Below are 13,215 nucleotides of genomic sequence, written 5' to 3' on the forward strand. Positions count from 1 at the left end.
TTTTTTTTTTTTTTGCTTTCTCTGGGTTCCTTTCAATTGTTTGCCTGATATATGAATGGTGAGTGTGGGTTTTTTGATCATGTCATACAATATAAGTTATCTGGTAGAAAGGAAGCAACATAAAATATTATGGCAAAATAATTTTTTTCCATCAAGTATGTCATCCATCATGTTGCCAGTTTACAATTTAATAGTTACAATGCAATCATTGACTTTACTTATAGGTGGTATAATTTACAGTATTTAATACGGGGGTGATTGAGCCAGTTCTTAATTTTTTTTAACGATAATGTGCACTAAAGTGCTCTTAATAAACCATTCAAGTCATGATTATTCAATACCTTCCTGAAAGAATGTAATCCCATGCAGCATCCCCAAAGGAATGCAGAGTCTACACTTCATCAGAGGCATTTGCTTGCTATAACATATGTAGACACAAGCACACACCATGATCAGAATTTACATTTATGCATAACATGACGTTGATACAATATTTTATAATACGTGTCTCTGTCATTTTTGTGGCTGTGAAGCATATCTATTTTAAGCAGTACTGACTGTTCATGCAGCAATTTGTTGAATTGTCAGAACTGCATATATAACTACATTATAAATATCTAAATGTCTGACCCACACAAGGTATCTCTAGTATCAGTTGCACTCTTGTTAGGTTCTTTTTTAGTTCAGGTAGTGGAACATTCTTCTCTTGGACCCAAAAGTCTATCCCCTTCATGCCACTTGTGTGCAGTGTGACCAGTGACAGTGATATATCTGTGTTTACGTAGCTGTGCAAGTTCCTTCCAGGATACTGCATGAGTCTTGCATGTTTTTAAAAATTTAAATTTTGGGTCTTAATAGGTTGAAGTTATCCCTTTTTTAACAGATATTTCTAAATGGATATATTCATATGTACAAATGTGTATGTGTCATGATGTTTTGGCACAAGTGCTTGTTCATTCCTTACTATTTGGGGGAAAACCCAAAATTCCATAGCATGGTCTAAGCGTTGCTTTAATGAGGTGTGTTTTTTTTTGTTTTGTTTTTTTTGTTTGTTTTTTTTTATGAAGGTAAAGAACATAAAACTTAATGTGGTTTTCCTTTTTTTACATAAATGTTTCTTAACATCTGTTTTATGGCTTCTACAGAAGGAGAAAGACATAATGCAGACATAGTACAGTAAGCCCAGAAGACAGTTTCATTTTAACACTTAATTTGACTTTGGTTATTGACATTAAAATATGGTGAATGAATATTGCTTATGTTTTATGAGTAATATCCAACATAAAACATTTTATATATGTTCCCCTTTAACAGGCTGGAAAGCTGAAGGATGGTGCTCGTTCTGTGACCAGAACAATTCAAAATAACTTTTTTGATAGCTCCAAGCAGGAAGCCATTGATGTTTTGTTATTGGGGAATACCCTAAATAGTGACTTAGCAGATAAAGCACGGGCTCTCTTAACCACCGGCAGTTTACGTGGTATGTGTCTTTCGGGATTTTAATCTCTGTTAACTATTGCTGTAATATAATGTGCAAGCTGTGTTTCTAAGCAGTATCTCAGAGTTAATGTGCCACTTAATATTTTGTCTCCTTGGGTGTAAAAAAAAAGTGTTATGCTTTTCTAACATTTCTAGACTAATATGCACTTATTTCTTCACCGTTGGGATTTTGACAGTAATTCTGGGATGGGGGTGACAGGGATAACTGTGTACTCTACATTTTTAGGAAATGGATAATTTTATTAGCTAAGTACTTTAATTTTAATAGCTCTTAGATATTTAAATTTAATAATTTGTTAAAGTCCTTTATCTTGTTGTAATTGGTGACTATAGTAACTGTATATCTAGTAAACCAGGAAATTTTCCGTTCTCAAAATATTCTTTTTTTTTTTTTAATTGTAGCTAGATGCCATCTTTCATTCCGTCATGTCATACAGTGAAGGGATTTCTCACTATGTAAATATATTCCCAGGAAATTTTGTTCAAGGACTCTTTGGAAACTACCTGTTTTGGTCTAGTATTTGACTTGGGAGTGACTTATTGCAAAATTAGATTTCCAATTAAAATTGCAATTTGAGCTGGTTGGGAATTTTTCTAAAGAATGTCTTCAATGGAAAATATTAATTTGGAAAAGATGAAAGTTTTGTTGGGAATCTACAAACCAGCATTAGAGCTGGTATCTATAACAAGTTTTTTCAGGACCTGGAATTTGCAGTCCAAACCAGAGAGAGGGAAGGTGCCCTTTTCTCATAGTGGCCATTATCTTACTGTTTAGCACAGTGGTCTCAACCTTTAGTTGCCTCAGGGTACCACTTAAAACACCCATTGGAAAATTCCAGCCCTTACATGTCACTTGTTTTTTGACTAAGGAAAAAAACAAAACAATTCTTTTGTTACAAAAAACTCAGGACCTCAACAGGCCAGAATGGTTTTGATACTAGATTTTGATTTGAAATCTCTAGGTTTATCTTGTGAACTGTATGTTTGGTGTTTGCATACCTAACAGTGTTAATATTATATGTAATCTTGTGGCACCCTTAAAATGATCTTCTGGCACCCTAGTTAAAAATCATTGGTTTACCAGGTACACCTGGGATTTGGAAGACCTGGGGTCAGGTAGCCTGTTCTGCCATACTTGGACCTTAGTTTGTTGCATTCCAAGTGAAATAGGTATAGCCCATGTGTAATCACTGGGCTTCATAGTGTCTGTCTCTGGCTCTTGTTTGGAGGAGTTCTACCCTTACATAGGTAGTTATTGGTTGAGAGAGAGCCTGACTCTATCAGTCATTAAGGCACTTATCTGGGGTATGGGAAACTGATATTAAAGTCCCACCTTTGAACCAGTTTCAAATTCCTGCTTTGCCAAGACTCCAGCATCCCAGGGAGATGCTCTAACTTTGGGATCATTTGCTTTCCTGGAGTGAGTAACATGTTGTTTCTCTAGCTCTCACCAAAAACTTCAAAGGTCTTAGATTCACCCCAATGCAGAATGGGACATCTGGAAAATTCAAACTCTTTGGGGATGGAAAAATCACTTCTGCCCAGCTCTACTTGCAGGTCTGGGGAATGATTCAGAATCCTGAATGAGGCCATTATTCCTTCGCCTCTGTTTCCTGTAGTTTGCACTCCACAAGACTGCAGCATTTCCTGCAGCTGAGGAACATCGTTTGGGTCTCAAAGAGTAGTTCTGTCGTATGTGAAATTGGCTAAGTGTTCCTTTATACTGATCTTTCCTTTTTTTTTTTTCCCTCAATCCCACTCCCAAATGTGGTCCATCAGTCCAGGGGACAAAGCATCTTATTTATTAAATGTAGATCTTTTGCATGATCAGGTGGTCATTAAAGTTTTTTTTAATCTTCTATATATTTTGCAAGAGATGCAAAAATGTGCAATTATCTACTATAAAAGTTGCATTTCAAAATATAATAAGAATTTTTAAAAACATAACCATTTGTTTGTGTCTATTAATTTACTCTTGTTTCCTTCTCACTGCATTCGTAGTTTCAGAGCAGTCGTTGCAATCAGGTACAGTATATTAAACCAAGCCATAAACATCTGAGCAATTATTGTTCTTCTTCAATTTTCAAGTCCCTGATGGTATAATTTGGGAAACTGAGGAGGAGAACTCTCTTGCTTTACTGATCATTTGGGCTTTGCACTTCTGTACTGCAAACATGGGGCTAGTGTGAAAGGTTTAGGAGGGGAGAAGAAAAAAGTATTCAGTTTGTATTGTAGCATAAATTATACATTAAATTTTCTGTCTGTTTTTATATTCAAGCAGATGCTTCATCCTAATCAAAAATATTTTTTCTGTGATTTTTTTTTTTTTTATAATCAAATGTTTCTATTAACTTAAGGAGTTAAATTCAATGGCAGTAGTATCTTTAGAAAAAGTTACTACTTTTCTTTTTTTTGCAATTTAGGAGTATAAATTGTCTTTAGAGAATCTCCACTATTGGCTGTGTTCTTTCACAGAATTGACCAAATTCAGAACGTGCCTTAGCCGATTAATCTAATTGGTTGCCATCTCTCTCCATCGTGTGACATACTTTTGCTAACTTTAAACCATAAACTCCTCCTCTGACTGGAGGGTTCTATACTGTAGTTATATGTTACTTTAAAGCTAGGATTCTAACATTGAAGAAAAATACATTTTATTTAGGTATGTTTCTTTTCCTGAGGATAAAATGAAACATTTTACAAACATGAAATAAGCCTCACAATTCCCTACAGGTATAAGAATCCAGGCAACATTCCTGCTTTGTTGCAAAGTCATTAGCAGAATATAGAATAAAGGGGTAAAAACATGAAAGCATTGGAATTTTAAAGTTCTAGACTTGCAGCTGTATGCACAATCAAGAATCTGGGCCTTGAGGTAGACTTACATATGCAGTCACTTTGCTCTTTAATTACTAAATAAAAGCTATAAATTGGTACTTTGTGTAAGACACATTCTCACTTGACAGGTGTCATGAAGTTCTTGCTTTCTACAAAGAAAAGGTATTGTGGAACTTCTTTGGAAATGTTTCCTCTAGCATTGAGCTACTTCTGCAATTATAAACCACTTCCATATTCTCTAGCACTTTATACAGAACGGATGCTGCTGTTGCTTTGCTAATCCAGTTAAGCGCAGGTCATTACAGCTACACAACAAATCTGTTTTAAAACACATTACACTTTACATTTGTATTAAAAGAATGTTGTGCTTACCCAGTGAAGTACCCAAATATTAGGAAATGACAGAAATAATGGACAAGAGTGCAAAAAAAATCAGTATTTATAAATTAATATAAACATATATTGATATGCAACATGATGATAATTATAGCAGTATATAAATAAGCATATCTAATACAAAATATAGGTGCAGTTTTGCATCCTTTAACAGCAAATCTCCCCTTAAACTGACCCAAGAGTAGATTACACAATTAAGTCCAAATCCTGTCATTTTAAAATATCACCTACATACCTTAACTTTGGCATGTGATATTATACTTATAAAAGGACAAGATCACAATGTATAAAAATGCTAGTGCGGTTTTGTGAAAGTAAGGCATTTCTGCATATCCTGATGAGAGAAAGGAATGTCTTATAGTATGTAGGACCTGGGCTGGTAGAGAAAGCAATGTTGGATCTATGCCTCCATATAAACTTTTAAAATCTCCCCCACAAGGACTGTTGGCTCGCTCTCATTGTTACATCTTTGAACACTGCTTTCGTGACCTTCTGATTTTTTTCTGAAAGCCAATCTCTTATGTAAACAGTAAAGTTGCATCACTGTTGATGTATTATAGGACAGCTGAGAAGTGTTTGTTATCACCCATCTGTGCAGTGTACTATTTCCTGTGCCCAGAAACTTTTTTTTAATCAGCTAGTCCAAATGCACAGATGTTCAAAATTTCAGTCCATGTTTGAAATGCTTATACAACAATTTGAGTTTTCACTTCACTGTTCTCCATGTAGGACAAAGTAAAGTTGGTGATTTCAGTGAAGCTAGTTGAGATGCTTAGGTCCCTAGGGGGAGAGAGGTAGTGGGTAGGAGGGAGTGCATAGCATCCTTCCGCAAAAGCTCTTTGCTTACCCTCTGATATATTCTGCATGGCATATCAATTAACTCTTTGCCTGAAGGATGGTGGCTATTACCAAAGGCCTTGACTACTTAAAGAATAGATTCTTTGTAAGAAAGATAACCCTAAAGATTTTAATCAAGAATTTATTGCTGGCTAGATCAAACTTTTTCACTGCTACTTAAATATTAAAAGCTTTTTGCTTATAACTGCAGTTAAACATGCAAGTGGTTTACAGTTAGAACTTCGATCATTCAGTTTCTTCCTCAGACTTCCTCTGAGTTGTGGGGGGAGGTGTTGGGGGGTGCTTATTAGTCCACATTGCAACCCCATACTACTTACTTGAAACCAATAAAACTATTTTGAGCTTTTAAAATATGAAGTCCAAAGGAGTCTTGGGTAATATGTTTTCAAAATAAATGGATCGACTGAAATTAGCAGGGGAGTTTTAAAGCCTTTTTATTACAGTACATATTGACTACTTTAATTGTGATGTCACCCTCTTGAACTACAAGAATCTTTATTTTATAATTCTCTATGGGTAGCATAAATGTCAATTACTCAAAAACTATTGATTTAATAGTTTATTAGTGGCCAGATCTACCACCTAAAAGTATGTATTAAAGACAGCCTGTGTACTAAAATGAATCAGAAAATATATATAGTCATTTGTATTGTATTACAAGATAGTCTTTAGCATTTAACTTGTAGTAGCTTAAGTCGTTATTTTAAAACATTCCTTTAAAAAAATTCTCTAATCTGCAGAAGTTGCATTGCAGGTAAATAATTTAAGATAATTACTTGTATTGTAATGTGGTAGAATAAAAGCAACAGTTTACTGGAAGGAGAAAAAGTTATACATACCCAAGGAGATATGTGTAGAAAAAGCTACAGACCTGTGAAAGCAAATGTGCTCATGCAATTTTAGGAATATTTCCTGTGTTCCTCTTCATCTATTTTATATTAGTACAAAAATCATTTTCGGATTTAGATTTTTTCTAATTTTCTGCTGTTCTCTTAAGTTAGGCCCCAGTCCAGAAAGGAGATCTAGCCATGAGAGGTGCCATATCAGTGACTAGATGATGGATATCATTTTGCAACACATCTTAAAAGCTTCTTGGTTGCAAATCACCTCTCATTTATTCTAAAATAGTTGGCATAAATAAAGGTGCAAACTGCCAGTGAAGGTTGTATCGTGAAGAACGACAGTTCCAAGTTCCATTTATAAACTATGATACGCTTACTTGAGATACCACCTTCAGTAAATCATGCAGGCACTCAAAAATATGATCATGCTTGTTTCATGAGTGTTGGCTTCTTTCCCTTTAAATGTTTGGATGCTTCCTGTGGCTCTACTAGACCTTCTTTTCAGTGAGGCTCAGATGCTTGTCTTTGTCCAGCTTTGATACTTTTCTGATATCTGCTATGCTCTTTGTCATTCTCAATATGATAACCTATCTGCTCAACTTCAAGTCATTCTCAACATTGAAATAGGTAATACACTCAGAATGTCATTGTTTTGATTTGTACTGTGCTTTACACTTGGAAGGGTTTTCTTACACAACCATAAGAAGGGAGATTTTACTGTTTTTTTGTTTTAATTTCCAGAGCAGAAAATGCCAGCTGGAGGTGTGGAGGGAGGGGATCTAGCTCACAAGAATACTGGTGTTTTTCTCAGGGCAGTACTAGGTTAAAAGGGAAAGGAAATACTAAGGAAAAACATTATCTCTGGTTGCTTTCTGCTGTTTTGATAGCACATTCAAACATGATGTTGCAGATGTATCAAAGCTGGTAATAGTAACCTGCAGCTTTTTCACTGTGATTCAAAAGAATTGTAGTTTTCCTTTAAAGTATTTTGGTATATACATCTAATTATGGAAAAGTGTAGTTCACTCAAAAAAAAAAAAAGCACATCTTCATGTATAACAACTCATCTAACACAGAGCTATCACATGGCTAATCAAAGGTACTTTGTCTCCTGCTGCTGAACTAGCTGATCGTCTTGTCATCTTTAATGTCTTTATTCTCATGCTAATCATTTGAGGCAATGGTACTGCTGCCATCCCCATTTTATGGAGCAAGGAGTTAAATCCAGGTATCTTGAGCCCTAGGATAATGCCCTATGCACTGGACCATCCTCTGTCATCTGATTTAAGAGTCAGTTCCCATTTATAACAAAAAAGACATGAGACTTTCAGCTTTGATATCTATAACTTAGCAGTGATATTTGAAAGCAGCTAAATAACTTTAATCTATTAAAGTAGGGAAGCTTATTATTTTCACTTTCACAGTAATTGTACTTGTTTTAAAATAATTAATTTGGAAATCTGAAAGCTTGATGTATTTGTTTTGAGTGCATTTAAACAACAGGTGAATTTCATCAGCAGAGCATTTTGTTGGGGTGTATCATCATAAATACTGGCTTCCATTGGCAGATATCGGTCACATATATGTTAGTTTTGCTGACATATTTCTAAAATGGTTTAGAAAATTCAATTATGGGTAAAATTTAAAATAATAAAATCAAGAGCAACTCCGAAGCGTTACAAATTTACTGCAGTTTTTCTTCCCATTAGTATCCTACTCAGACAAGTAAATATGTCAGTATTTTCCATTATGAAGTGCATCACTGTGGTGTTCAGTATGTTTCAATTTGCTTCAAATGCTGAAAATTTTGTGCGCGCACAAACATTGCTTTGGTATGATTTTGTTTAAAAGGAGAAATTGTATTTATCAAATTTTGTGGAAGTCTTATGTAAGCTAATGTGTTAATGTTTCTACAGCATCTGTAAAAATCCTAAAGAATATGTGTGAAAACTTTTATAAGTATGCAAAGCCCAAAAAGATTCGAGTCTGTGTCGGAACATGGAACGTAAATGGCGGGAAACAGTTCCGAAGCATTGCCTTTAAAAACCAGACACTCACAGACTGGCTTCTCGATGCGCCAAAACTAGCTGGTGTCCATGAATTGCAAGGTGGGTCATATACCTTCGTGTTCCTTTTTGCTTGAAATATCTGTGCTTAATGATTTTTAATGTGCTTGTGATATCTGATAAATATGATAAATATCTGTGCTTATGATTTTTAATGGATCATAAGAAATGAAAATAAGTAGATAAAATATTTTTTAAATGTAATTCTAACGAACAAATAATCTCTTTTTTTTTTTAAATTTAAATATAGATCGAAGAAGCAGGCCCATAGACATATTTGCCATTGGATTTGAAGAAATGGTAGAGTTAAATGCAGGAAACATTGTAAATGCCAGGTAAGTGATACCATATACACAGCTTCAGTTCATTTGATACAAATACCATTTGCAGTTTTTGTTAACATATTAAATGTGTTAACAATCTCATTTTGTAACACACTTGACTGGTTCCAGATAAATTTTTGTCCAGGTACTAGCAGCTTCTGCCAAGAAGTGTATGCCTTGACTCAGATTTCCCCTGGGGAAACAAAAAAGCAATGACCCAACAAAACTGTCTGCAGTATGCCTTTACATATCAAAACAATTAATTAAAATCTTGGGACTAGCACTCTCAACTCTTGCACTGTTTGCTTCCTTAAGCACTCTAGAAGTAGTATGTCTTGGATGTTTGTCTGGTTCCACATATCTTGTGTACTTCCGCTTCTTGGGTGGGAGAAGCTACTGGTGATGGGAATGTGGAAGGAACCCTTCTTGAAAGCCCTGTTTCTTAAGTGGTATGCAAGTGCCTTTGCACACTTTTTGCATCAGATTCCCTAGTTCTTACAAGGAACTATTCGTCTAACTTTATTGGTTTCTTCTTTGCTGGAGAGAGCAAAAAGGACCCTTGACTATATTCTGATTTATTCTTACTTAATGTATGGTTAGCTATATTAAGGTTTGTTTGTCATTAAGCTTTTAATATAGATTTGAAGTAAAATTTTCTCCCTAAAGGTTCCTCAGGGCTTGTCCTAGCACAGGGAATATAATAGATATCCAGGCTAGAAAGAAATTTAGGAAGTGCACATTAAGCCCAATCTTAGAATCTGATGCTCTTTGCTGTGTTCTGTATGTCTCAGCAATTTACCTCATGATATGTAGAGAAGTGTATATGCAGGGCTTTAATCTTCCCTTCCCACTAAATTACCAGGAAAAGCACATAAGTATTTAAGACTTCCGAAGCTTCACAACCTTGAGGACAAGCGGACAGACCTAATTTCACGCTTCCCTGTAAAACATTCTACCTCTAGGCCAAGACCATTTTTTATTCAAGTCCAGGACACTCATGCTTATGTTGGTTCTGTCAATAGTGTCTATCAAGAGAGCTGTGCCAAGTCCTTCACATAACGTTGCTGGATAATTCAATCTTCCAGCATCTGGAAGGGCATTTGTACACATGCTTGTGCCATAGCACCAGACTTTCAAAAGCGCCCACTGCTGTGACGCATACAATTGTATAGGCAGCGAAATGCTCGTCAGCATGCAGAAAATGGTGGTGGCATACTTCTGAACTGAAACACATTTTATTTCAGAAATGTGCTGCTGCCTTTTTCTGTGCGCTGACCCACATTTTGCTGCTTGTACAACTGCATACAAAGCAGCACAGTGTGCATCAGTTTGCATGTGGAGCAGACTCGATTAATTGAGTCTCCTCCAACCTGCTGGATCTCCAGCATGTTGTGGGATGAAAAGATATGTGTATAAATGTCCTAAGGTTCCAGTGATATAAACCAGTTCCTGTGCCTGTAGCTCCTTCTCTGGCATCTACCCTCTCATCAAGTTCTAAAGCTGTTTCCAAAGGAACTTGTCTACCTTTGGAGACGGGAGCATCTTTTAGTATGGTCTAGTAAGGCTCTGAAGTTCTTCATTACTGATATTGGCACCAGATCACTGAGACTATTTTAGCCTTTTTACCAGCTCTCAAATTTCTGACTCCTGGAAGTTTTGTTTTTAGGGTGTCTTCAAGCTACTGATGTGATATTATTGTAGGAGTCCCTTCAGTCGAAACTGGAGGCAGCAGAGTCCAAATCTCCCCTGTCAGTATATCTAGGTTTCAAGGGAATGCCCTATTGACTGCACCATTTACATAAATTTTTGCATCCACGCTGATCTGATGCCTACACCAGTGTTTACAGATGACAATACAGGTGTTTACATTGATTTGAAGAAATGGTATGTCAGGAATATCACCTGACAGTATGATCTCTGGACAATTTCGAGCATTTCAGGAGTTGCTTGGAAGGATAGTCACTTTACAGCTTGCAGTTAGGACTTTTGTAGAGGAATGAATAAATGGACCTAGGTGACTATACTTGAGTGTAGACTGAGATAACAGTTTTACCATTAACTGCTTATACCTGTATTACTTGATATGACATAGTTGTCACATTTGCATGTATCTGTAGCAATGCAAGCATAACAAAGCCATTATAATTTTAACTTTTCATTCAGGATTAAAATTAAGGTATTTAGCTAACTAGGTTTAGCTGCAGGATCATGCAGATATAACAGTTATATTGTAACAGTTGATGTGCACTTCTGAGTGGCTACTCCATCTCCCCTTTTAAAGTGGTTAAAAAGGTATGCTTGTCCATACCCCATGTTAGGGGTTGGTGACCTGGCAAAAGATATTTAGCTGATTTGGTTTTATTTTCCCTGTTCTTCAAGAAAAGAGCGTATAGTCTCCCCTATGTTTGTTTTTGCCAGCTGCATCCTGCTCCGAAATTTTTGGGGATGTCAACTGTTTAGAACAGATATAAGTAGGTTGGGCCTTTGCTTTCCACTCTAGCAGACAATTTAAGGGGAGAAACTGACATCCTTAACTGTAAGGAAGAGTCCACAGGTCCTCCAAAGGATGACAGTGGCCAATTAGAACTTTACAGCTGTCCTTTATGGGGTGTCCATCTTGACTTCCTTCCCAGCAGATCAGCAATAGACACCCAAAGCATTACTTACCAAACACTATAGGGTAGCCAACCACACTGAAAGCTCAGTAAAATGCCTCAAACTATATTGAGCTGTGGCTTTTGGAGTAACCCTGCACAGAGATTTTTTACCATACTACTCCAGCCTAACATCAGTAGCTCAGAGAAAGATGTAAGACTTAACTTTCAAGGACAAGGGCTGTTTCATTGAGAGAACTGATGAAATGCTAAAGAAAAGTAAGTACAGGAAACCCTTGCTATTCGCAGGTTCAGCATTTGCAGTTTGAAATATTCACGAATGCCAAACCCGCATTTTAAGTACACTGTCTACACTTACAGGAGGTTGTCAGGAGCTCCGAATTTGCTGCTGCTAGGCTCCCACTGCTGTGCACCCCCCCAGCTGCTGGGGGCACTGCGTTCATAAATGCAGTGCCTTACTTGTGGATTTCGCCATTCGCAGGGGATACAAGAATGTCATGGGGTGCCTGTATTATGGCCACAGCTAGATCCATTGGGTCTTCCAGATCTTTCTCAGGTCTCAAGCTCCTCTCAGTCCTTTGTCATCTGATCCAGTCCTCAAGTGACAAAGGAAGGGTGGTCATAACTTGTGGGCTGTTCTTTTCTACTGAAATTGTAATCCTTTCCTAAATTGGCCTGCAGGAATGGTCTCAGCCAAAAACAAAAATTTCAGTGGCTCATTTTTTGTACCCATCTTCTGCCTCTAAGCAGCAAGTCTGAGGAAAACTTCAGAGCTTGTGTACAGTCCTATGGGTATCTGCCAAGTGACCACGGTGGCAGCTTGCTTTTAATGCCAAGACATACCATATTTACTTGCATAGAAGATAACCCCCCAGTAATTAGATTCTATTATGGGAAATTTATAAAATATCTATAATCTTCCAAGTATGGAGTCTAATTATTGGCGGTTTGCCTTTGAATTTGTCCCTCTCCCACTGCTACAGCAAGGAAAATAAAGCTGGGGGATCAGGTAACATTTTGCTCCCTACTTCCCCCCAACTTCTTACCCTGGCAACCCCTTCCCCGTCCCCTTAGTGTCAGACCCTGCTCTCCCTAAGCATGTGGAAGTGAGGAGCAAAGTTGAAAACAATAACCTTGCAATTTAACATGGTTGTAGCAATTTGCATATAGTATGCATAGACTTAATTCATCCAGAATTGGTTTGTGGTACCTTTTTTTAAACTGCTGCAAGCTTTAGCACAGGCTTTGTTCTTTTGGTTTTTTAATTTTAATTGAGGCCAAATCGGTTCCAAAATTCAGCGAGCAGAGCCCTGTCAGTCTAGGGCTTCGGGTACTCCCCAAGTCCAGGTATGTGCAAGACCCAGGCCCAGAGGCCCTTGGTTTCTTTCATATGCCCCCCAGTCTTACTTGACTTGAAAAAGAGTTGGTGGGGATGTGGGGATTGCACTTAATGGGCACTACCATGTGTCTTATTCAGATGGCTATACCAGCCTGTTCTTGTAGCAGGTCCCAGTCAGTACTGAAAGCCTGATCTATATCTTGAAGGCAGAGAAAGGGACTGAATGATTGTTCTGGGTGTAAGGAGTGGAGGAGGGAGAACCCAAGCTCAGAAAAAAAAAGGCAAGTAGCCATGAGGTAGAAAGAGAAATGAAGAGTGGGAAAGAAGGGCAAGAGATAGATGGAGAGCAGACAAAGGTGGAGAAGTGGGGACAGAAGCTGCTGAAAGTGGGAAGACAGCAAAAGTGGTGATAACCAGAGCAACAAAAGGAGTGACAAC

The 13,215-nt window shown here is 37.2% G+C and overlaps 1 protein-coding gene across 7 annotated transcripts in view; it reads left to right on the top strand.

Annotated features, from left to right (window-relative positions):
• SYNJ1 (synaptojanin 1) overlaps nucleotides 1-13,215 on the top strand; it is a 132,481-nt gene that overhangs the window by 68,928 nt on the left and 50,338 nt on the right. For 4 of the 7 annotated variants that reach the window (XM_019524473.1, XM_019524476.1, XM_019524478.1 and 1 more), the window contains exons 12-15: nucleotides 1,315-1,480; nucleotides 3,502-3,525; nucleotides 8,351-8,542; nucleotides 8,751-8,835. In XM_019524473.1, coding sequence (XP_019380018.1) covers nucleotides 1,315-1,480; nucleotides 3,502-3,525; nucleotides 8,351-8,542; nucleotides 8,751-8,835 — 467 coding nt within the window. The remainder of the gene's footprint in view (nucleotides 1-1,314; nucleotides 1,481-3,501; nucleotides 3,526-8,350; nucleotides 8,543-8,750; nucleotides 8,836-13,215) is intronic. The other 3 variants (XM_019524474.1, XM_019524480.1, XM_019524477.1) reach the window with 2 other exon arrangements.

The sequence above is a fragment of the Gavialis gangeticus genome, unplaced genomic scaffold, assembly GCF_001723915.1.
Source record: "Gavialis gangeticus isolate Ggan-Ray unplaced genomic scaffold, GavGan_comp1, whole genome shotgun sequence".
Classification (NCBI taxonomy): Eukaryota; Metazoa; Chordata; order Crocodylia; family Gavialidae; genus Gavialis; species Gavialis gangeticus.